Source organism: Quercus robur, chromosome 6 (assembly GCF_932294415.1).
Source record: "Quercus robur chromosome 6, dhQueRobu3.1, whole genome shotgun sequence".
Taxonomy (NCBI): domain Eukaryota; kingdom Viridiplantae; phylum Streptophyta; class Magnoliopsida; order Fagales; family Fagaceae; genus Quercus; species Quercus robur.
The window spans coordinates 13,539,749-13,563,157 of record NC_065539.1 but is presented as its reverse complement, the minus strand read 5'-3'; the positions used below and the strand labels follow the sequence as shown (position 1 = coordinate 13,563,157).

The 23,409-nt window shown below is 37.1% G+C and overlaps 2 protein-coding genes across 3 annotated transcripts; one reads left to right on the top strand and one right to left on the bottom strand.

Moving 5' to 3' along the window:
* Positions 1-1,670: 1,670 nt before the first annotated feature.
* On the top strand, positions 1,671-2,335 carry LOC126732856 (peamaclein-like). Its single transcript, XM_050435900.1, has 2 exons — positions 1,671-1,901; positions 2,027-2,335. The coding sequence occupies exons 1-2, from the start codon at positions 1,796-1,798 to the stop codon at positions 2,209-2,211; spliced, it is 291 nt and encodes a 96-aa protein (XP_050291857.1). The 5' UTR covers positions 1,671-1,795; the 3' UTR covers positions 2,212-2,335.
* Positions 2,336-11,741: 9,406 nt separating this feature from the next.
* LOC126732855 (U-box domain-containing protein 4-like) lies at positions 11,742-22,657 on the bottom strand. 2 transcript variants are annotated; one of them, XM_050435899.1, is made up of 7 exons: positions 22,442-22,657; positions 20,856-21,037; positions 17,671-17,951; positions 14,718-14,998; positions 14,364-14,480; positions 12,185-14,248; positions 11,742-12,104 (listed from the first exon to the last, which is right to left on the bottom strand). In XM_050435899.1, the coding sequence occupies exons 4-7, from the start codon at positions 14,991-14,993 to the stop codon at positions 12,045-12,047; spliced, it is 2,517 nt and encodes an 838-aa protein (XP_050291856.1). In that variant the 5' UTR covers positions 14,994-14,998; positions 17,671-17,951; positions 20,856-21,037; positions 22,442-22,657; the 3' UTR covers positions 11,742-12,044. The 2 variants fall into 2 exon arrangements, with proteins under 2 accessions (XP_050291856.1, XP_050291855.1); XM_050435898.1 differs by lacking the exon at positions 17,671-17,951.
* Between the last annotated feature and the right edge of the window lie 752 nt (positions 22,658-23,409).

Genomic DNA, 23,409 nt, shown 5'->3' with positions numbered 1-23,409 from the left:
GACCAACTCAGCAGGGGAAAAAAAAAGCCTGAATTCGAAATGAATCCATATTGTTTATTGAATAATATAAATAGAGTTTGAGATATAAATCATTTGACGTACCACAAGTCCCACTTGAACTCAAGGAGGCAGCTCTCTCTCTCTCTCTCTTTCACGCGCACGCACATGCATTGCGGACACAAAAAAGCAAGTGGGGGAATACACAGACTGTACTTCACACTGTCTCACCCACTCCTCCCTTTTTTTTATCTCACCTGATACCAACTCCCTGTCACTGTCTGAGTACCTAGTATTCAATCTTTGTTTCTTTTCCTTTTGTTTTCTCTTTTGTTTTTCAAGATTTAAACTAATCTTAGTCTTTTTATTTGAGAATCTTGTAGTCTTGCCAAGCTAGCAAGAGAGTAATAAAAAAAATTGCAAATTGAATTTTTAATCCCCAAATATAGGGTCTATCCCATTTTGATCCTTCAAAATTTTAAAATATAAAAAATTTATTCTTATTTATTATTCGTTCGTATTTTGCTCATATGTAAGGAACAAAATTGAATCATCTCGTATTTAAAAGACCAAAATCAAATTGATCCAATATTTAAGAGATTCAAATCAAGCTAACCCTACTTTTAAGAGATCAAAAATAAAATTTACCAATATCACATCGACTAAAATATGTTACATCCACCGTTCACCCAGCGTGCCATTGGTCAAGCAAAGCTTGGTTTAGTGTATTTGGAGCACTAAACTCAAGCTTAGTCCCCATCGGTCAAAATGGCAAATGCGCGTCCTCACTTTTTTATAATTAAAAATTAAATCAATTTACACCGTGCAACTTTGAGATTGAAAAAATTAGAGTAAATCATCCCGAGTATTTAATATTAGAGTGTACTTTGGAGAATTTCTCCCAAAAAAAAAAAAAGTATAGAGATTGAAAAAATTACACTCCACACATGTGAAAAATTGGTTAAGTAGAGAAGAGAGAAGAGGAAATCAACATAGAGAATTTACTTGATTCAATAATGTTCCTATGTCCACAAAAGCGAGCGGTTATTAATCCATTATATGAGAAACTAAAGTTACAACTTACAACAGTTTTTATATATAACATAACCCTACCTAGTATAAATTTGTTTTATTTCACTCATTACGCTCCATAAGACCTTTTGAATAGTGGCTCAAAAACAAATATGAGTCAATTCTAATAACACACATTACCAAAACGATATATTTTTTTTCTAGCACTTTCGAGCGAAATATTAAAAAGATCCAATTAATCAGTACTCATGTGCATTCGTTAAGATTAAATTTTATAATGCAGTCGATTGATTTTTTTATTGAAAATCGAGTCATTTTTAGTTTAAAGAACATTTATTTATTTATTTAGTTTTTATTACTTCGGACGCTGGTGGGACTCTTTTGAACTCTCCTTAATCAGTTAACAAAAGCCATGTTGAAATTGTCACCCTACTTAAAAGAAGCTGCAACTAAGCTTCTTTGCTGCATGAACCTGGTTGGAGACTGTTGGACAGCATAAACTGACGAGGCAAGTAGACCGCATGTGCCCCCAACTCGACTAGGACATCACTGTCTGTACTAAAGCTGTAAATCTCTCTCTGTCATTTTCGAGGATTCTCTCCTAGTCTCTTTCTCTGAATTTTCGCGTACACCTCACTTAAAGACTAATATAAATACCCACGTAAACTTCAAGAGGCCATAGCCACCTTAGCTTTATTCACTACTCACCACTCACTAGTGCTCCAACAACCATTTCAAACAGTCCATTACCAAAAAGTGAAAAAAAATGAAGCCTGTCGTTGCAATTTTGCTACTTGTGTCAGTGTTTCTAAGCTTCTCCTTCCTTCAGTTCACTATGGCTGAATCCACCACCGGGGATGCTCCAATTCCAAGTAAGTTCCTTTAAGATTGTGCACATAAATGGTGCTAGCTAGCTATAGCTGGTTGGTTTATTAGTGGTGTTGATTTCTCTAGTACTAGTAGGCTGATTGGTCTCTTTGCATATTTGTTTTTTCAGGTTTTTGTGACTCCAAATGCGGTGTGAGGTGTGCAAATGCAGGAGTGAAGGACCGTTGCATAAGGTATTGTGGAGTCTGCTGCCAACAGTGCAACTGTGTTCCTTCAGGGACATATGGAAACAAGTCTGAATGCCCTTGTTACAGAGACAAGTTGAACTCCAAGGGCAACCCTAAATGCCCTTGATTATTTATTATGTGACATTTACCAATCACTTTCTTCATGTTTTGTACGTTTTGGTTTAGCTACCTACTGGGTATAACTTTGGTTGGGATTTATATGGAAGTGCTTTTCTTGCTTCTGAGTTCTACTTCTACTCCTTGAAAGCAACGTGCACTTTGAAAATGCCAAGCAAAGGATTATTGCAATAAATTATAAATGGGATGCATCAATTTATCCAAAAATATTGAGGTATCACTGTCGGCCTCACGATGTCAGATAATGTTTTCTGGTTGCAGTCCAACTTGCAATTGGATTAGGAAAAAGTTTTTTTTTTTTTGGATAAAAGGAAAAACGTTGGTAATATTATATTTAAATGTATGGGTGATTTTAAGATTAGTCGTATTTGCGTCCAAATTATAACGGCAATGGTTCAATAGTAATTACCATCCATGTTCTTCACAAATTTTTTTTTTTTTATTGAGAATTATGTTCTTCACAAATTGAAATGATGGAAAAATCAAATATATCTCACTTACATAATTTATATGAAATCTGAAAAATAAAGCGTAATATTTATTGTTGTTAGTTAGGCAATGTACACTCATTTTGAGACATTAACGTAACATTTTGGTCCAATTGGTCTCTTTTAAACTAATTGAGCTTTAAATTTATTCTTTTTATAGGTTATTTTTTTTCAGTTTTAGGCTCAAAATCTCTTTTTCTTTTTTTTCTTAATTTTTTGGTTGAAAAGTATGAAATTTAATTCTATTTGGGCTAAAAAAATACAAGAAGATAATTATTAGAAATTAGAGATACAGATTATGGAGCCTAAAAAAGCAATAAAATGATAAATATTTAAAATATAGTAAACTATGTACACTAAATTTATATAGTAATTTAAACTTAATGTAATATGTTGCATGTTTTTCCATGGAATGGGCTTATGCATTTTTTTTAATATTCCTGGATGTGTTCAAATTAGTCAAGCGATTATGGTATTTAAAAAAAATATATTTTAATAACATCTTCTCAATTTATATAAAACAATATTATAATTATGTAATTTAAATCTTTTTATAGTATGTTTTTCATCTTCTCTATTTATTTGTTGTTGAATGCAAAATACATTATAGTTCCATTACATAAAATTTATAAAAATATAAAATAACATATGTATTATTTATCCAACAAATTTTACATATTTTTATAAAATAATTATTTTACATTTTTCAATGCATTACATAAGTTTGCAACTACTCGTCACGTAAGTTCTCTGCAAAGTCAACCTATCAATTGACACAACATGGTAGAGAATTAAAGAACAACCCACTGGATAGCAAGGAGTGGAAAAAAAAAATTAAAAAAATTTCCTACTCTAGAAATTGAAAATTCAAGAAAGACTTAAGCTATCCTTGTGAAGTTATCTTGACAAATAATTATGATAAATTGGTAATTGGGAAATGAATGCATTTGTGTGAGGCTGAGGAAGAAATCCTGGAACACACATTCATAACTTGACTGGTAGCAAAAATTATTTGAACAAACTTGATAGGCATCTGTAGTTTTGTACCTAATTGAGGGCTATAGGCTATCGTACCTAAATGACAGTTAGTGTATCTGTTAGTAACAGCATATCAGTTAGTTAGTTAGTGGGAGCATTTGGCGGTTAGAATATTTAGGGTCATGCTTGTATAAAGATCAGGAATCATATTGTACAAAGCATTGATGAATGAATTCTCTTGTTAATCACCTTCTTCTCCCTCTAACTCCCTGGACTCTCATTTCTTTCTCTCTTCTTTGCTATGAGGCCCAGGTCCCCTTAAAGTGACCTACCTTAATTCCTAATTCAATCACACAATTCCTAACATTGGTATTAGAGCATTCGATCCTTCTACACCGCCATGACAAAAACTCATTCCAACTCACAGAATTCAAAAACAATAGTAGCTTTAGCTAGGGTTTCAAAAAATCATAAGCAAACTTTATAAGAAATTTAGAAGCAATTGCAAACCATTAATGGGTTCATGTAGAGAATGGTTGAAGCAGAGGAGAATTGACAACAAGCATCAAGTTCAAGCTCTCAAGCTCTTCTCGTCAACAATCATGTGGGAAATTCAGAATCTTTGCCTGTTAATTCTATCAAGAATCTGAAAATTGGAGTTTCCTAGGTTCCAAGGAGAAGATCCAACTTGCTGGGTATATCAAGCAAAGCAGTTCTTTTCTTATCACAACACTTTGGAGCATCAACAAGTGGTTATGGCATCGTATCATCTTGATGGGGAAGCGTTAATTTGGTTTTAGAATGTTGAATAAGATGGGGGTTTTGCTAGCTGGGATGTCTTTGTTAAAGCTTTACAAACCAGATTTGGAGGCACAACTTATGATGATCCTATGGAGGCACTCACCCGTCTCAAGTAAACTTCTTCTGTGATAGCTTATAAAGGTAATTTTGAAATTCTCTCTAACAGGCTTGTGGGGCTATCAAAGTCTCATAAACTTAGCTATATTTTGAGTGGATTGAAGAATAAAATTAGACTACCTGTGAGAATGTTAGTACCTAAGTCCCTTAATGAAGCATTTTGGTTAGCTAAAATCCAGGATGAGTATTTCTTGAGTAGTAGGAAAGGATTTAGGGGTGGTGTAATTGATAATGGGAAGCCTACAATTCTTAGACTACCTAAGGTTGAGAGTAAGACTGATAAGAAACTCAAGCTTCCATTACAAAGGTTAACTAGTGCTCAAATGGAGGAAAGAAGGAAACTTGGACTTTGTTATAACTGTGATGAAAAATGGCAAATGGGACATAGGTGTAAGGGAGCTAAGTTGTTTTTGCTTGAAGGGTGGGATATGGAGATTGAACAAAAATCTGGGGTGCAATTGGTGGAGTTGGAAGATGATGGGGTGGTGTTGGGACATCAAGAAGTTGTGCAGGCATCTAAGAATATAGTTGCTCCTGCTTAAATCACTTTGTATGCTTTGGCGGGTATCGCTTCCTCTCAAACAATGAGGGTTAGGGGAAGGATAAAGAATAGAGAGATGGTGTCTCTCATTGACACTAGAAGTACACATAATTTCTTGGATGCTTCTAACTTGGATAATTTGAGGTTACCACTTGATACATCATAGATTTTAGAAGTTAAAGTGGCTGATGGCAGTATTGTTAAGACAGTGGGGGTGTGTCATGGGGTTATCTTCTTTATTCAGGGGTATAAATTTGTGTTGGATCTTAATGTGTTGCATTTTAGGGGGGGGGGGTGTGCAGTGGTTCTTGGAACTCAATGGCTGAGTACATTGGGTGCTATCATTTGGGATTTCAACCTACTAACCATGAGATTTTGTTACTTGGGTAAAGAGGTGTTCTTGCAAGGTTTGCATCTATATCACCATCAACTTTTTCAGAGGCTGACAAGCTCTTCACTGATTAAGCAAAGAAGGGTTTGGTTCTTCAAATTATAGCTGTCAACATTGCTAGTCCTAACCAACCATTGCTACCTACTGCTTTGTCTGCCTTGTTAGATCAATTTTCCAAGGTATTTGACGTCCCTTCTGGATTGCCTTCAATCTGAGGGCATGAGCATCAGATTGCACTTAAGGAAGGCACACCACCAGTCTGTGAAAGGCTCTAGAGGTATCCTTATTTCCAAAAATCTGAAATTGAAAAGATTGTTAATGAATTACTTGAAGTTGGTTCTATCCAACCTAGTTAAAGTCCTATTTCTTCACCTATCCTTCTTGTTAGAAAAGCTAATGGTAGTTGGAGGATGTGCATAGACTATAGGGCTTTAAATAGGGTTACTATTAAAGATAAGTTTCCAATACCTATGGTAGATGAATTGTTGGATGAACTTGCTGGTGCTACCATTATTTCTAAGTTAGATTTGAGATTAGGCTACCACCAAATCTGTATGAAACCTAAAGATATTCCTATGACAGCATACAGAACTCATGAGGGTCATTATGAATTTCTTGTAATGCCCTTTGGTTTGACAAATGCACCATCTATATTCCAAGCTCTTATGAACGCCATATTCAAACCTTATTTAAGAAAATTTGTCTTAGTTTTCTTTGATGATATCTTGGTCTTTCTTGCTTGGAAGATCATCTGTCACATTTGAGAATTGTTTTGGACACCCTATTGTCTAATCAGTTGTATGCAAAGAAGTCTAAATGTGTACTTAGGTGAAGTAAGGTTGAGTATCTTGGCCATATTATATTTGGTGATAGGGTCAAGGCAGATCCTAAGAAGACTATGGCTATGCAACAGTGGCCTATTCCAACCACTCTTAAAGCTTTGAGAGGTTTCCTAGGCCTCTCTGGGTATTATAGAAAGTTTATTCAAGGGTATGGAGCTATTGCTCAACCCTTAATAGACCTCCTTAAGAAAGATGGGTTTCATTAGTCTGATGCAACTCTAATGGCCTTCAACAAACTCAAGGTAGCTGTGGTTCAACCTCCAGTTTTAGCTCTTCCCAATTTCTCAAAACCCTTTGTCATTGAGTGTGATGCTTCTGGGGTTGGTTTGGGGGCTGTCCTGATGCAAGACAATAGACCCATTGCCTTCCACAGTTATGCCCTTAAGGGTAAATACCTTCATTTGTCCACTTATGAGACTGAATTGTCAGCATTGGCAATTGCTGTCAAGAAATGGAGGGCATACTTGCTTGAAAGACCTTTTGTGGTGAGGACTGACCATCAAAGCCTCAAGTTTCTGCTTGAACAGAGGATTGCCACTCCTACTCAACAGAAATGGCTTGTTAAGCTCTTGGGGTATGCATTTGTAGTGGAATATAAGAAGGGAAGTGAGAATAAGGTGGCTGATGCACTTTCTAGAAGCCCTGACTTGCCTCCACAGGTTGATTTACAAAAGACTAGCTGTTTATTTCTCCTTTCAGTTCTTGATTCTACTCGGTTGAACATTAGGGATGGCAATTTAGATTTGACCCGCGGATACCTGGTCCTGCCTGATCCTAATGGGCCGGATTTTACCCGGTCCGATAAAGAATAGGGTCGGGTATGGGTTTTAAAAAAAAAAACCCGAAGCGGGTCCGGGTCGGGTTCGGGTTTTATCAAAAAACCCTAAACCCGACCCGAAACCCGACCCGGATAAGACCCGGTTATATATATATATAATTACTAAACTACCCTCACATATATATAGTTAAAAACCCTAAAATTTTCTATTCCTCTCCTCATTTCAGCTCACACATCCGCCTCTCCCTCTTCATCTCTCAACTCTCACACACACGCCTCCCTCAGTCCTCACTGCCTCACTTTCCTCTCCCTCTCTCCTCTGACCACCACAGCCACAACCAAACCTCACTCACTCTCTTCTCTTCTCACCACGACAACCCCAACCAAGCCGAGAAAACTCGTACATTAGCGATGCAGGTGCAGCATCATCCGATGGACATTTCGTACTCAACATTTCCTTCACCCTCTGATCGAAACCCCCACTATTCCTCAGCGAATTCGAAGCCTCCAAACCCCCAAACAACTTGTCGTTGAAGAATATCTGTCGAACCACTGTACTGTCTCTGTAATTCGACCGAGAAAAGAAGCTGAGAAAATGGGTTGGTTTGTTAGATCTTGGATCCGTTTGGATGGCAAGAAAATAGCCGAGAAAATGTTGTAATTATTTTTATTTAAACATGTATATTCAATGATTTCTGTGTTTGTGATTTTGGGATTTTGGGATTTTTGTGTTTGTGATTTTGGGTTTGTTAATCATGATTTTCTAGTTCTGTTTGGTTACCGATTAAGTGTGAGAAAAAAGAGGAATATTTGGTTTTGATAGATTGCATTTTCAGGAGGAAAAAAGAGGAAAGTGTGATTAGATTTTCGTTAGACTCTGTCTAGGCTTCAATTCTCTTCTTCTTCTTTTTTTTTTTTTTTGGTTGGGCCCAAATTTGGTTGGCCTAAACGGGGTCCGCGGGGCCCGTGGGGCCCGACGGGGGCGGGTCCGGGCCCCGGAAAAAAAAACCCATATAGTAAACGGATCGGGTTTGGGCCACAGGTTAAGACCCGCGGGTCGGGTCCGGATATGAAAAAACCCGGCCCGAACCCGACCCGTTGCCATTCCTATTGAACATAGTTAGGGATAGCTACTCTCAAGATCAAGGCTTGCAGCAGCTTATTTAGTCCATTCAAGTTAGTACTGCTCCCAAGGGTTTTACTTGGCAAAATGGCCTGATTTTTTACAAAGGAAAATTTTTTTAGGGTTACATTGCCCTTTAAAATCCTAACTTTTGCATTTAGTTCATAGTAGTCCTGTGGTAGGCCATTCTGGTTTCCTTAAGTCATTTCAAAGGGCTAAAAGGGAATTTTTTTTGGCATGGTATGAAGGCTGATATCAAGAAGTATGTGAGGGAGTGTGATGTCTGTCAACGAATTAAATCTAAGACTTCTGTCCCTGCTAGTTTACTGCAGCCATTGAAGGTCCCCACTACTCCTTGGACTGATGTTAGCTTGCATTTTGTGGAAGGGTTACCTAAGTTACAAGGGTTTGAGGTGATTTTAGTGGTGGTGGATAGACTAACTAAGTATGTTCACTTTGTGCCTATTTCTCATCCTTACATTGCTGTCAAAGTGGCAGCTTTGTATATGCAGTATGTCTTTGAGCTTCATGGTATGCCTACCTCTATTGTAAGTGATAGAGATGCCACATTCACTTCCTTATTTTGGTCCGAGTTGTTTCAGTTGTAGGAGACTAAATTAGCCATGTTAACAGCTTATCATCCTTAAACTGATGGACAGTCTGAGGTTGTTAACAGGAGTTCAGAGCAATATCTATAAGCTTTCACTAGTGAGAAACCCCATAGATGGGCTAAATGGTTATCATTGGCTGAATTCTGGTTCAATTCTAATTTCCATACTAGCTTAAAGATGACTCCATTTGAAGCCTTGTATGGATTTCCTGCCCCCACAATGCAGTCTTACATACCTGGTACCAATAGAGTGGAGGTTTTGGACTCTCTTTTAAGTTAGAGGGAGGTTGTCTTGGGTACTCTTTGAAAGCAACTCTCTATTGCTTAAGAGAAGATGAAGATTCAAGCTGATAAGCATAGGTAGGACAGGTCTTTTGCTGTTGGTGATTGGGTGTATCTGAAGTTACAACCATATAGGCAGAGGACCATGGCTTACAAAGGGAAGTGGAAGCTGTCACCAAGGTACTTTGGTCCCTTCCAAGTATTATAGAAGGTTGGTGCAGTAGCTTATAAGCTAGACTTGCCACCTGAAGCTAAGATTAGCCCTGTCTTCCATGTATCATGCTTGAAGCTGAAATTGGGTTAGCATATCCATCCTTTACCAACTTTGCCACCTGTGGATGAGGAAGGTCAAGTGCAAGTTGAACCTACTATTGTGTTGCAGACCAGAACCAAGGCCTTAATGTCTCGAGTGATTACTGAGGTTTTAGTCCAGTGGTTTGGCTATCCTCTTAAAGATGCCACTTGGGAATCATTGCATCAACTGCAACTTATCTTTCCTCACCTTGTGGGCAAGGTGTTGTAAATGGAGAAGGGTAATGATAAGCATCTGTAGTTTTGTACCTAATTGAGGGTTGTAGGGTATTGTACCTAAATGATAGTTAGTGTATTTGTTAGTAATAGCATACTAGTTAGTTAGTTAGTTGGAGCATTTGGCGGTTAGAATAGTTGGGGTCATGCTGGTATAAAGATCAAGAATCATATTGTACAAAGCATTGATGAATGAATTCTCTTGTTAATCACCTTCTTCTCTCTCTAACCCCTTATACTCTCATTTCTTTCTCTCTTCTCTGCAATGGAAGCCCAGGTCCCCTCGAAGTGACCTACCTTAATTCCTAATTCAATCACACAATTCCAAACAAAACTCCCTTTGGACTATAAGATTTTTTTTTTTATTTTTATAAATTCGATTCCATAACCCACTGGGTTAGATTAATTATACAAGTAGAAGAAAAATTGAAGCTGCAACAAGAAGAAGCAAGGAAATACTATTATTCGTAGCTATTTGTTGTGAAATAATATGGATGACAAAAAACCAAATTCTGAAAGGGAAATAGTTGATCATTTATTTTTAATTAGAAAAAGTATATATATATATATATATAGCGATCATATTTAACCTAGGAATATGTAGGGAGCAGTCTATGAGATCCCTGATCCCCTTATGGTCTTATCCCCCTTTTTTTGAAAGTTAACTTCAATATAGCCATCAATAAGGAGAAATCTTGTTAACCATAGCTAGAGACCACAAAGGAGAAGTTGTTTTTGTTTGGACAGAGATCATAAAAGATCAAGACCTCCTGATAGCGAAAGTCAAGGCAGCTTATCCCAATAGCAGAGAAAGCAACAACTTTGGGGTATTAAATTATAGGAAAATGCTAACGAGTGCCCTTAGGGCACTGGTTAATAATCTATTTAAAGAAAGTTTTTATAGGAAATGAAAAAAAGTAATTAATATTTTGACAGTTTTTTTCATTTTCCATAAAAGTAGTATAAAAATTTTCCTAAAATTGATTATTAATGAGTGCCCTAAGGGCACTCATTAGCATGACCCTAAATTGTAATATGTAAAAGGGATGCACTGATGTAATCCAACCACCCTAGAACTCCTCGACCTCTCCATATTGAGTCATAGAAAACATCACTGCTCCTTTGTTGATTGAACTGATTAGTCATTATTATAAGGAAACTAATTTTGTGGCCCATAATATTCCCAAATTGGCTATTTTGAATAATTTCGAGAGAAAGATCCTCATCTCCCTTAGCCAAAAAAAAAAAAAGAGATGGTTCTCATGTACGAAAAATTATCTTATGAGATGGTCTTATAAGACATCTCTCTCACATGTTGGAAGAGGGGGGAGCATACATGTGGATCTCACTTCTTGTGAAAGAGATGTCTCACTCTCATGAGATCATTTCATAAGATATGTTCTCATAGAATACCTTCTCCTTGTGTACACTGGCACTGCAAATGCGATGTGCACCATGTAGTCCGATAAAAAGGCTGGTCAACAGTTATCTTAAACTAGCTGTGATGCTCATCTAGACTGCATTAATGAAACATTGGTTAAGTAAAAGGCTAATCAACAATAATCTTACACTAACGACTAACTAGCATTGGCACTCAACTAGACTACAATTAAAAGTAAAGTTGCTCCATCTTTGTCAAAAGCCTTGTAACTCAAATGGCTGACATCTTTTGATATTTTTAATAGAGACATTCAGGATTGGGATCCTCTTTCTCTGTTGTAACTATTGAATTATCAAAAAAATAAAGCTACACCAACTTTTTCAAGTAAATATGCAGATATCAGTGTAAGCTCAAGGGAAGTAGGTTAGCAGCCACGCTTTTCTTTGGAAATTGTTAACGGGAAAACATGGCTTATTTTTTCCAGTGAAAGTGAAAATCACCTGGATGGAGCGACAAAATTGAGTTGCCAACACAAACCGACTTGACAATCGAATGAAAAAGATAACTATTGCACAACAAATAACATACAGCCTCCACTAAATCACAGCATTTTAAATTTCATTGAAACACCAATGGAAAAAAACAAGCACGCACAAAAAGAAGCAAATAAGACAATGACATTAATAGAACTGATTATTTGTCCGTCATTGTCTTGCCCAAGCTCACTGCACTCACATGTATAAAATTTTCTTCCCACATTCACAAGTAGACCTATTTCACAAGAGGACTCAATCAAATCCTCCATAAATCATAATTGGTTTTCCCCCCCTCTTTTCTTCTAGAGATCAAGTAAAATACATGCAAGATAACCTGTCACATGCATTATTTGCACCATCAAATGTACACTCTTTAGAACTTGACCCAAAACCTTGGTATGAAACCCAAAGGTTGTGATCCCAAAATCAGCCCCTCCCAGCATTACCATGTCTGCTGCTCCTAAAGTAGCTAAGAAGCGCCTGTGCCTGCAAGAAACCAAAACCACGTTGGATTAGTCTTCAAGATAAAAATAACGGAAACAGCAACCTCATAAGCAGCCACATACCTTTTCTTTGGCCCTTGGGGTGCCTGACTGTGACAATGCCACCAGTGGTGGGACAGCTCCTTCTTGGAGCACCAAACTGCAAAATCTATTACTGCTTTGACAAAGATGTAAAAGAGCAGCAGCTGCATTCTCCTTCCCTCTTGCAGAACCCAACTCAACAACTTCTACCAGAACAGGAATCCCGCCCTCCTGACCAATAGCAGTCCGTCCCTCCTGAATTGTAGCAAGATTTGCCAATACAGCTACAGCCTTGTCAACCATTCCAGCAGCTGGGTCCATCAACTCCACAAGGTATTTTACGGCACCAGCTTCCACAATTCGGGCCTTGTTTTCATGAAATATTGATAAATTAAACAAAGCTGTGGCTGCATCCTTCTTCCCCCTAGGAGTCCCATTCCCTAATAAATCAACCAGAGGCCCAATTGCACCAGACCTTCCAATCTTGACTTTGTTATCCTCAATCACCGAGAGACTAAAGAGAGTGGCAGCTGAGTTCTCCTTTGCTTCAGGACTCCCCGTCGTAAGAACATGAATCAGAGGTTCAATTGCACCAGCATTAGCAATCGCAGTTTTGTTGTTATCAGCGATTGATAAGTTAAGAAGTGCTGTAACAGCATTTTCCTGAATCCGTGAGTCTTCCGAGAGGAGCAAATTGACCAACAAAGCAATGGCCCCACAGTTAGCAATTACAATCCGATTATCCATGTTGTGCTTGGCAAGTAACCGTATCTCAGATGTTGCATCTCTTCGAGTATCAACTGAAGAGCTTTTCAAGTCCTCAACTAGCTTCCGCACTTTGGTTTCAATACCAGAAAGATCAGCTCTTGTTTCAATAGCAGGAGAAGAAACCATCCTTGGACCAAACCTCTCTGATGGTCGCCGCCAGATTGATGGATTTCGAGGCCTTGTCTCCAACAATCTGGAAGTGAAATCAGGTTCTCTCTGTGGCAAAGTCAAGGGAGCAGCAAGTGGCTCTGATTTCCCCTCTCCTGATGCATCACTGCTGTAGCCAGTCAGATTGGGTGTTATCTGTGAAGCTTCATTGGCATCTCCAGGTGTTTCTTGAGTAAAATTTTCATTAGAAAGCACACTTGAGGCTGAGGCAGTTCTATTATGGCTCTGAGCTGACTGTTCAGCTCCAGTAGCATTGGAAAATTCATTTCCAGAAGGTGATGTACTGGGTTGGCCAACTGCATCCATAGTCCTTTCTTCTGAGCTTGCAGACCTATCTTCAGAACTTGTTGGTGATATTCTTGCCATATCCAAATCCTGCCCATTTCCAGCTACACCAGACAAGGAACCCTCTGATGAAGAATGAGGATACAAAGGAGAAGTGTCCTCTTGATGGACTCCACCAGACGAGATCAAGTTCCTACCAGGTGAGCCCATAGACCGGCTTGACTCAAGTGATATCGGCTGGTTGACCCTGGAATGAGGAAATACAGGTGACTCCCTGGTTGCACCAGAGTCTGTGTGCCCAAGAGGCGGTGATGGTTGGTTTAAGTTCGTACACTTCATGGGATCAGGCAACTTCACATTGTTTGACTCACACCAGTTTGCAATTAGCGCCTTTACAGTGTAATTAGGTATTAGATTGGTGTGCGCCAGAGTCTGTCTCGTCTTAGGACAGACAGTGAGACCAAGATCAATCCATTTCTTGATGAAAGCCCTCTCATAGGTTTGCCCTGATGACACAATCACTGGATCTGTCATCAGCTCGAGAGAGAGAGGACAGCAGAAATCAGCAGGTATTGGAACTGGGCTACTGCTTATGGATTGCTTTATCATAATAAGGCGCTCATGCATGTGAGTTACAAGAGCTACCATTTGATCAATATATTCAGCTTCCTCCGCCTTTTCGGCTTGTTCAGCATTCTCTTTCAACTTTTCAAGGGCTACAGCCTCAATGAGAATCTTCTGGTTTGATTTCAAGCTCAGGCTCTCTGAAATTTTCAACAGGGTCTCTGAGCTGGGTCCAACACCCCTCATTTGATCCATTATAGCTTCTTTAATGACAGATGACATTGGTTCATATCCCTTATGCTTAATTTTCTGTACACAATGCTGCAATTAAACAAGCTGGGTGTTAGGCATCATAAAATAATTTAGTTATACATCTTCCCAACTCTAGCAACCAAAAACCTGTAAAATTTAAGTATTTTTTCCCCTCATATGATACCTCAAGAGATGCTGAGCTCAATTCATCAGGAAGATGTTCATGTGAAGACTTCAGCTGCTGAAAAATGTCAAGACCAGCAGCCCGAGTCTTTGATATCAATGATTCAATTTCCAGAACCTAGATATCATGCAAAGTAGAAAATGATTAGAAAATTTGTATTCCCCAAAACACCCAATATTATAATAAACTAAGGGTATAATAGCCATACTTGTGTTGGTCAAAGTATGCTAATCACAAGTAAAATAACCCATGAATGATCAATTTAGTTAGTTTTCTTTTTAATTGGTGATTAAGATACTGTACCATCAAATTCACAAACTAAAACTGATTATAAAATTGTATATTGTAACTTACGAAATAAACTTTACTGGACAATGGTTGACAGTTTTCAAAGAGCTCTCTCAATTCTTCGACAGATTGACTTAGTTCTTCAAATGCCTTGATAACCACTTCATCAGAAGCTAATTCAGAATCAACAATCGCATCAAGTATTGGCTTCAACAACTTCAATATCTCTTCGGCCTTTTGGTAATACTTCAGAACTGGTTCTGAGTTTATATTGTCACAAGAAGATAAATGGAAAAATGATGATATGTTATTAAGAAGGGCTTTTAACAATGATATCTCCATCACACCTGTATCAATAACAGAATAGGAAATGGTCACTCAACAGAGGAAAGGAATATAACATAACATAAGTTCTTAAAAATAAAAAAATAGAAAGAATGGTTGTTTGGCATTACTTATACAAAATTTACACCACAGCAATTCAATTAACAACAATGTGATTAACAAATAGCTGCCTAGTTCATAAGCTATTGAAAATAAAACTAATTGATTGGTACTTATTATTTGTATGCCATCCATCTAACAATTGTTGTTTTCCACGTCATCTTGACAGAAAGACCAATTAAGAAAAACTCCACTGGGGGAAATATATGTATACATATATATTTATAGGAGGGAAAAAATTACCAATTTGTAATAAATAAATAAAAACCCTAATTTCAGTTAATGTTTAGAACAAAAAATGTAAAAAGAACGTCAGAATGTGAGGCATATTCTTATTGCCTTGGATATTGAGGCACATGGTTATGGAATTTAAGCTTCAAGTGTAATCTGTTAGGAATTTTCTAGTGTTGGCACTTGGCATATTCCGTGCCGAATTTCATTGTATTTGCAATCATTTACTTGTTATTGATTTTAATGAGATGTATTGCACATGAGATTAGAGGGACATAGGCTGAAAGGTGGAATTGTTGTTTGAAGAAATTCAGTCGAGCAAATCTGGGCAAATCAAGCTAAAGTACTGCATTTAAAAATGAGTTGGACAAAGTTTTGCAAGAAACTTATGAGTAATTATGTCAAGAAAAAATTGCAACTTGAGAGAAAGTTGTTGATTTCCTTCTCTACAATACCTATCCAATTACCCCTCTTATATCTCACTATACCCATGAGAATATACCCAGAATTCTCTCTTTTTTTTTATAGGTAAAAAAGTAATATTATTAAAAAAGAAATGGGAGAAAGAATACAGGGTGTTCACAATAATGAACAAAGAACAATACAAAAAAATAAAGAAATAAAGGAATCAAGAAGCTATGCTAAGAGACAATAGAAAATTAGTAAAAGAAGAACAGTCCGAGAGATCCCAACACCAAGACCAATCTAAAAGAGTCTGCTTGCACCAATCTATCAACTGAGCCAGAGGTTTCTCAATATCCTCAAAAGAACGCCAATTACGTTATGTCCAAATAATCCACATCACTCAGTATACCTAGAATTCTCATATTGAAGAGTGATAGAGTTAAGCATTTCCTTAGTGCAAAAACTTATTGAAGTTTCTACCTTCACCCTCTCCAATTGTCATCACCCTCTCCAATTGTCATATCTATTGAAAGGAGACTCAAGCCACATGCTAAAGATACCTTAAGTGATCTTTATTGAAGCTTGGTGCTGGGAATCATAAGAGAAATCCCTAGAAATCTTCAAAAATCTTTGAGAGGCCTTGAAGTAGCAAGGAGACTTGATCTTGCGGTTGACGGCTCAACTTGCGGAACTAGTAGCTAGTAAGAATAAAGGATTGGTGCAATCGGTTGCGAGCAAGAGCGAGGAGCTCAAATACATCTACTCTTACTTAGCTTGGAGGGTTTGTAAGTGTAATGTATTGCAACTATTCTTACTAGTGAATTGGTTGGTACTATAGGCCTGAGAGTTTTTTGCCCGGTTTGGGTTTTTCTCTTGGTAAACACCTTCCGGTGTTTGGGTGCTTGTCTTATTGGGATTTTCTGTTCTATTGTGTTATCCATGCATGAATTTATTGGCTAGTTAAATTTTTTGGGCTTAATTGTGCAATCAACTTAAAATTGGTATTAGCTATAACTGGCCCAGTCTTTTTCAAAATCCTTAAGCACATAAATGAAAAATATAAGACAATGGGTGGTGAAGCAGGCAGCAATAATAAATGTCATTTATGTAAAGCATGCATTCTTTTAAGTCATCAATGGATAATTTCAAAATATGAAGCATGAAGTTTATTTCTTTTCTTTTGGGAGGGGCGGGGGGAATGCGTTTGGAACTATCCAATCTATGTCAAAGTACACCTATAATTATCAATATAGAATATTATTGTAAGTGAAATGATCTATTTAATGGGAAGACAAAAAATATAATGAATTTAATATCAATGATATATATTTTATTTTCTTAATTATTTATTTTGGTTGGTTAGCATATACAATTCACCTGACTGTATGGAACTAAATTCATTATCTCTCCCTACACATTGATTATGGGTGAAGAGATTCCATTTGGTCTAAAAACCACAAGCACCAACAATGATAAATGCTGGAATCTCATTTATTTAATAACTAATAAAATGTAATTAAAAAATCAAGAAGGAAGCATAATCCAAGTACACAAAGTATACAAAGAAAGAATGGATGATTGTAGAAAGACACGAAACAGCCAACCAAAGGGTGGACTGACACTCATTGGAACCAAACTTCTAAGATAACTTCACCTAGTTTTCCCCCATAAATTTCTAAACATCATCGAAAGCCCTCCTGCTTCTTTTCCAACCAGACACACCATACAGGGCATGAAGGGATTGCTCTACATGCCACTAGGCTGTCCACACCCCCAGCTTCCAGCTTCATGAAACCAATAACCCAATGTACTCCAACCAACGTAAAGAACAAGACCATAAATCATTAGCACAGTACAGCAGAATATCAAATGATCAACTTTATTGGAATTGCACACCAACTATAATTAAAAGTATTATCAAAGAAAAGGATATCCATACCTATATTTTGATATGGGTGGTGGAGAGTGGTATGCTTGAGCAGAGGTTTGACAGAGAGGAGAATCTTCAGGCTTTAAGGGACCTTCAAGGGGATAAGGCGAGATGGTTTCACCGGCTTTTTTCCAACACTGTTGGAGGGTTGTGGAGAGAGATGTGATGGCATTCAGTTTTACCAGTACAGACCGTACGGTAAATTTGCGAAATCTTTGAATGCCTCCTTTATATCTTCAATCCCCAAGAAGCACAATGCCTCCAATATTAGAGACCTCTGGCCTATTAGCCTGGTGGGAAGTGTTTACAAGATATATTGGTCAAGGTTTTGGTGAATCAATTGAGAGTGGTGTTGGATACACTTGTATTTGAGACTTAGAATGCTTTTGTGGGACGTAGGTAGATTTTAAACTTGGTACTTATTGCAAATCAATGTGTTGATAGTAGAGTTAGAGGTCACACTCCAGGTGTCATTTGCAAGTTGGACATTGAAAAAGCAAACGATCATGTGACTTGGGAGGCCCTTCTATACTTGTTGGGGAGTATGGGTTTTGGTGAAAAATGGAGGCAGTGTAAACGTACTTGTATTTCCACGGTACAATTCTCAGTTTTAATTAATGGATCTCCGGGTGGCTTCTTTAGCATTTTGAGTGGTTTAAGGCCAAGAAGTCCCTCTATCCCCCTTGCCTTTTATTTTGATGATGGAGGTTTTAAGTAGGATGCTTAGGAGAATAGAAGGGATGGTCTTATCAAGGGATTTAGGGTGGGTGGTGTGGATGGTGATGGGATATTTGTTTCTCATTTATTATTAGCAAATGACACAACACTCTTTTGTGATGCTAGTACTGAGCAAATCCTCTACATCCGACTGTTATTTTCTTGTTTTAAGGCAGTGACAGGATTGAGGGCAAGAGTGAAATGGTTCCACTAGGGGAGGATGAGAATATTAATGCTTTAAAGAATATTTTGGGTTGCAAGGTAGGGTGCTTGCCTATGTCTTATCTTGGTATACCTCTTGGGGCCTCCTATAAGTCAACATCTATTTGGAATCCCATCTTGGAAAAATTTGAACGACAGTTAACAGGATGGAAGAAACTCTACCTTTCTAAAGGAGGTTGTTTGATTTAATTGAAGAGTGCGCTTTCCAGCCCTCCTACTTATTATTTATCTTTGTTTACCATCCCTACGAGTGTGGCTAATAGGATTACAAAGGAACTTTTATAAGGAGGTATGGGGGATTAGCTTAAGCATCATTTGGTGGGATGGGAGAAGGTTTGCACTCCTATTGCTAATGACAGGTTGGGGATAAGGAAGCTTACTACTTTTAATAAAGCCCTCTTAGGGAAGTGACTGTGGCGGTGTGGGCTCAAGGATGCATGTCTATGGAGGCGTGTGGTAGCCTTAAAATTTGGGGTTGGGGGGGAATAGTGGTGGGGTTGGAGTTTGAAGTTAGTTCTGGTTCCCACGGTTATTAGGATGGGTTGGGAGAGGTTTGGTCAGCATATTCGTTTTGAGGTTGTAGTGGAAAACCCAGTTTTTTTTTTTTTTACATGATTGTTGGTGTGGTGACTAACCTCTCAAAATGGCCTTCCTGGTCTTGTATGAGAACTCTACTAATCAAGGGCTTCAGTGTGGTGTTTGTGTGACAGACTAAGGGGGAGAGGTGGAGTTGGGATGTGCGTTTCTTCCTGGATCTTAATGGTTGAGAGTTGGATAGGTTGTTGCCTTTCTTCATCTTCTAGATTCTCATACTCTTCTTAATGAGGGTGAAGATCTGGTGAGGTGGAGGTTGAAGAAAAATTGGGAGTTTGATATGCTTTCTTACTATAATGCTTTGAGGGGGTCCACTACTGTCTCTTTCCTTTGGAAAGGTGTTTGGGGGTTTGAAGGCTCCTTGGAGGCATTGGGGAAGATACTCACTTGTGATAATCTTAGGAGGAGAGGCTATACTATAGTGAATTGGTGTTGCATATGCCGGTGTATGAGGGGACAGCAGGTCACCTTTTTCTTCATTGTAAGGGGGCTCATTAGTTGTGGAGCTTTGTTTTTAGATATTTTGGGGTCTCCTGGGTCTTACTAGAGAGAGCAATAGATCTCTTGTTTAGGTGGAGGAACTGGATGGGAAAACATTCCTTAGATATTTGGAATTTGGTTATGTTGTGTTTGATGTGGATTGTTTGGCTAGAGCATAATAGGTGTACATTTGAGGATTTGGAGAGTACAAGGGATCAACTCCTTGCCTCATTTGTAGGAACTTTGTTTAATTGGTCTTGTGCTTGGGGATTTACGTCTAGAGAATCCATTCCGATGTTTACAGAATCCCTATCTTTTTGTACATAATCCTGTCGTAATTTTTTGTAATTCTTTTGTCTACTTTGTGCCCTTTTTGCATGAAGTAGTCTTTTTTCAATAATCTTATTCTTACTTAAATCTATGTCAAGAGGACATTTAGGACTTTAGGTTCTCCCCAAAACATGGTCTTTCAAGCAGGGGTAAATGATGGAAGAACCTACCATGCACCTCATGCACATTATTAGACTTTCAACACATCTAAACAATTAGGCTCAAGTACCAAACAAAGAAGAAACCCTATCAGAATTGTATCATTTAAGTGAGCATCCTAAATGGTAGACTGAACAAGACAGAGTATCTCAGTGATCCCACCGTAAATTTTCTGCCTATTCAAAGTTCTTATCCCAAAGGATTTAAAATATATATATAGCACACTATTATATTAATCAGAATTTTTTTTTTTATAAGTATATATTAATTGGAAATTCAAATACAAATACAATTTGAATTGGATTTGGTCCTTGCTAAAAAAATATACTAATTCCCTTTTTTTCGTTTAATCCTTAGTCAACATTAATGAAGCACTGAAAACATTTGGATCATGGATCTTTCCCATTCATCCAAGTTAACTTGTGAGCTTGGAATTAACCTAACCAAGTAGATCTATTCAGCAATTCCTTCAATTGACTTAATGTGATTTCATTTCTTCAACTCTATCAAAAGCAATATCCTCCATTGACTTATCGGCCATCATGTCTCACCATTACTACCAAAGTTCTTTTAGAATAAGTCATGACAAAGAGATGAAATTTAATCCATTCACCAGTATGAAGAAATAATAACAATAATAGCCACATATATCAGGTAAAGAAGGCAAAGAATGTAACACTCTCACCACAAACCTGTAATTTCAAAAATCAAAAAAATCTTTCTCACACTGCTGATCCTTGAGAAACCATATTAATCTGTATAGACGAAGATCACAGTTTCAAGCACCCATACAAAAACCTTGCGCACCCACTGTATGGAGAGATCAAATCCACATTAAGAACCTTGGGAATTGAGGTTATCCAGCTACCAAACCCTGTACAGAACCAAAACTTTGAATTATGAATCCAGAATATTGAAGATTTAAAAATGGACAAGCAATGAATTGCTAATATTATAAATTTAAACCTTCTAAATATGAACAAACATTAACCACCCACCTCAATAAAGAAACTGAGCACATAAACAGTTTCCTCACAGAAGTGGTCATGTGGACAGCCTTCTCTTATATCTTCTAAAATTACAATATAGGAAAAATAAATAAATAAAAGATGACCTGTCTCTCTTCAATATATATACAATCACCAATTTTTTTTCAGCAGCTAGTTTGGAAGGAGGGAAAGGAATGGAATGGATTTTAAGGGCATTTCATATATTCCTGTGTTTAGGGGGTTAGTGGGAAGGAACGGTTTAGCTAGGAGAGAATGCACATTTCATTCCTTTCCCTCCAAAAGTGGAAAGAATATTGGTTCTTTTAATGAAATTAAGGCAAAATAGCGATTTTATCATAATTTTGAGAAAAGAAAAATAAAATGTAAAGGGTATATAATACTAGAATTATATATTTCTTTCATTTTTCCTTCTTTTTATGAAGTTCTAAACACAATAGAGAAAATACCCTATGATCCATTCCATTCTTTTATACCTCCCAACCACAGTGCAAGAGCTAGCGAAATGAAAATGCGGCAGCTCCTCCTCTCTCTCTCTCTCTCTCTCTCTCTCTCTCTCTCACACACACACACACACACACACACACGCAAATTTATTTTGATAGGATGTAACAGAGAAGAAAGCATCAGACTAGACGAAATTAAATACTGTAGAGCATGATTTCAAAAAGTATTCTCTAACCTTTCTACCATGTCATAGAACCATATCCATGATAATTATTCACATACTATTCACAGATTTCCAAATTCTAAACTGAATTCCCCCAGTCCCCGTCGCCTCCCATAATGACTTACCAAAACTGGTCTTCAACTTCAATCCTCAATCCTCAATTAATTCAATTATATAAGCTTAGAGATACAAAAACGAAACTAAATACACCATATACACCAATCATAGATATTATTAGCAATACTATAACATGCCCTTATATCAACGCAGATCGTATTAGCTATCATAGAAAATTCAAAATAAACCACTAGTTCTATTAGGGGAAAAACCCCACAGCCCTTAAGCAGATTAAATTTTTTTTTTTTTTTTAAATTCTCACAAAACGTATATCAATTAAAAGCAAAACACAAAGTTCAAATTTCGCATAAGCAGAAACGAGGGTTTGAAAGATGCCTCAGATGAAAGATAAAAGGGAGTTGATAATTCTTAGACCGAAATGCACATGCCAATGGTTTCAAAAAGCAGCTAATTGAAAAGAATTAGAAAATTCAAAACCCTAATAAGTTGGATCAAAACGAAGAGTTAGAACAAGAAATGGTACCTGAATGAAGCGAACCAAATAAAAAAAAAACCGGAAGCTTTGGAAACGAAGAGGAATTCGGCTGGGTTTGTTTTGTTTTGCTTTGCTTTCTCTCTCTTCTCTTTATCTCTCTCTCACAAAGCACAAAACAGCCAGATTCGCCAATTCTGTGCTGTGGTATTTTGATCCTTTGTTTCTGGGTCTAACTTTTTTTTTTTCTTTAATATTAATATTATATATTCTGTTATTTAGTTATAAACTTAAAAGTAATATATATATATATATATATATAGGTGGTAGGGGCAGGGGTAAATAGAGAAAGAGAGGGGGACATTGTGGTGATTACGTAATTATCATGTCAAAAATATGGCAGAGTCCAGTATTTGATTATGTGGATTTGACTGGGTATTCATATTTTGGGAGATTCATTGTAGATAGCCGCCACAAAGGCCGTTTACCCACATTTATGGAAATCCAGTGGATAAGTATTGCTCAGGTTTTCTTCATTTCCATTTTTTTTTTATTAATTAATATAATAACAACCTGTACTCATGGCTTACTGTGGAATGTGGATGATGTCAAAATTTTTTTTTGCTTTTTTCAGTCAACCTAAATTCGATATTTTATTATTTTCTGTTTATTACAAAATACACCCTCTTTCTAAAATATATATATATATATATATATATGTTTTGGAGGGAACTGTAGAAGTATAAAAAAATAATTTTTTTTTTTTTTGCAAACAAACACACGAGTAAGAAAGAAAAATAAATCATTACTCAAGTTATTTTTTAAAACAATAATGAAAATTAGTATATTTTTTAAGGCAAAGTTTAGCTATAACCCAATTAAAAGGGATTTCCTCTTAATGAACTATGTGATAGCATTATAGAATGGCATATGTCCTGGTATGTGAGACACATATGATCAAATTTACTCTTCTAGTAGATCCCAACCCATTTTCTATCCCATCAACACCCTTTAATATC

What these genes read in the sequence shown, in the direction of transcription:
- LOC126732856 (XM_050435900.1), top strand. Translation starts at nt 1,796, where the DNA reads ATGAAGCCTGTCGTTGCAATTTTGCTACTTGTGTCAGTGTTTCTAAGC. An exon ending in CGGGGATGCTCCAATTCCAA is followed by an intron (nt 1,902 to 2,026) that starts GTAAGTTCCTTT and finishes TTGTTTTTTCAG; the next exon opens with GTTTTTGTGACTCCAAATGC.
- LOC126732855 (XM_050435899.1), bottom strand. Translation starts at nt 14,993, where the DNA reads ATGGAGATATCATTGTTAAAAGCCCTTCTTAATAACATATCATCATTT. An exon ending in TGAGCTCAGCATCTCTTGAG is followed by an intron (nt 14,249 to 14,363) that starts GTATCATATGAG and finishes GTTTAATTGCAG; the next exon opens with CATTGTGTACAGAAAATTAA. An exon ending in CCCCAAGGGCCAAAGAAAAG is followed by an intron (nt 12,105 to 12,184) that starts GTATGTGGCTGC and finishes GGTTTCTTGCAG; the next exon opens with GCACAGGCGCTTCTTAGCTA.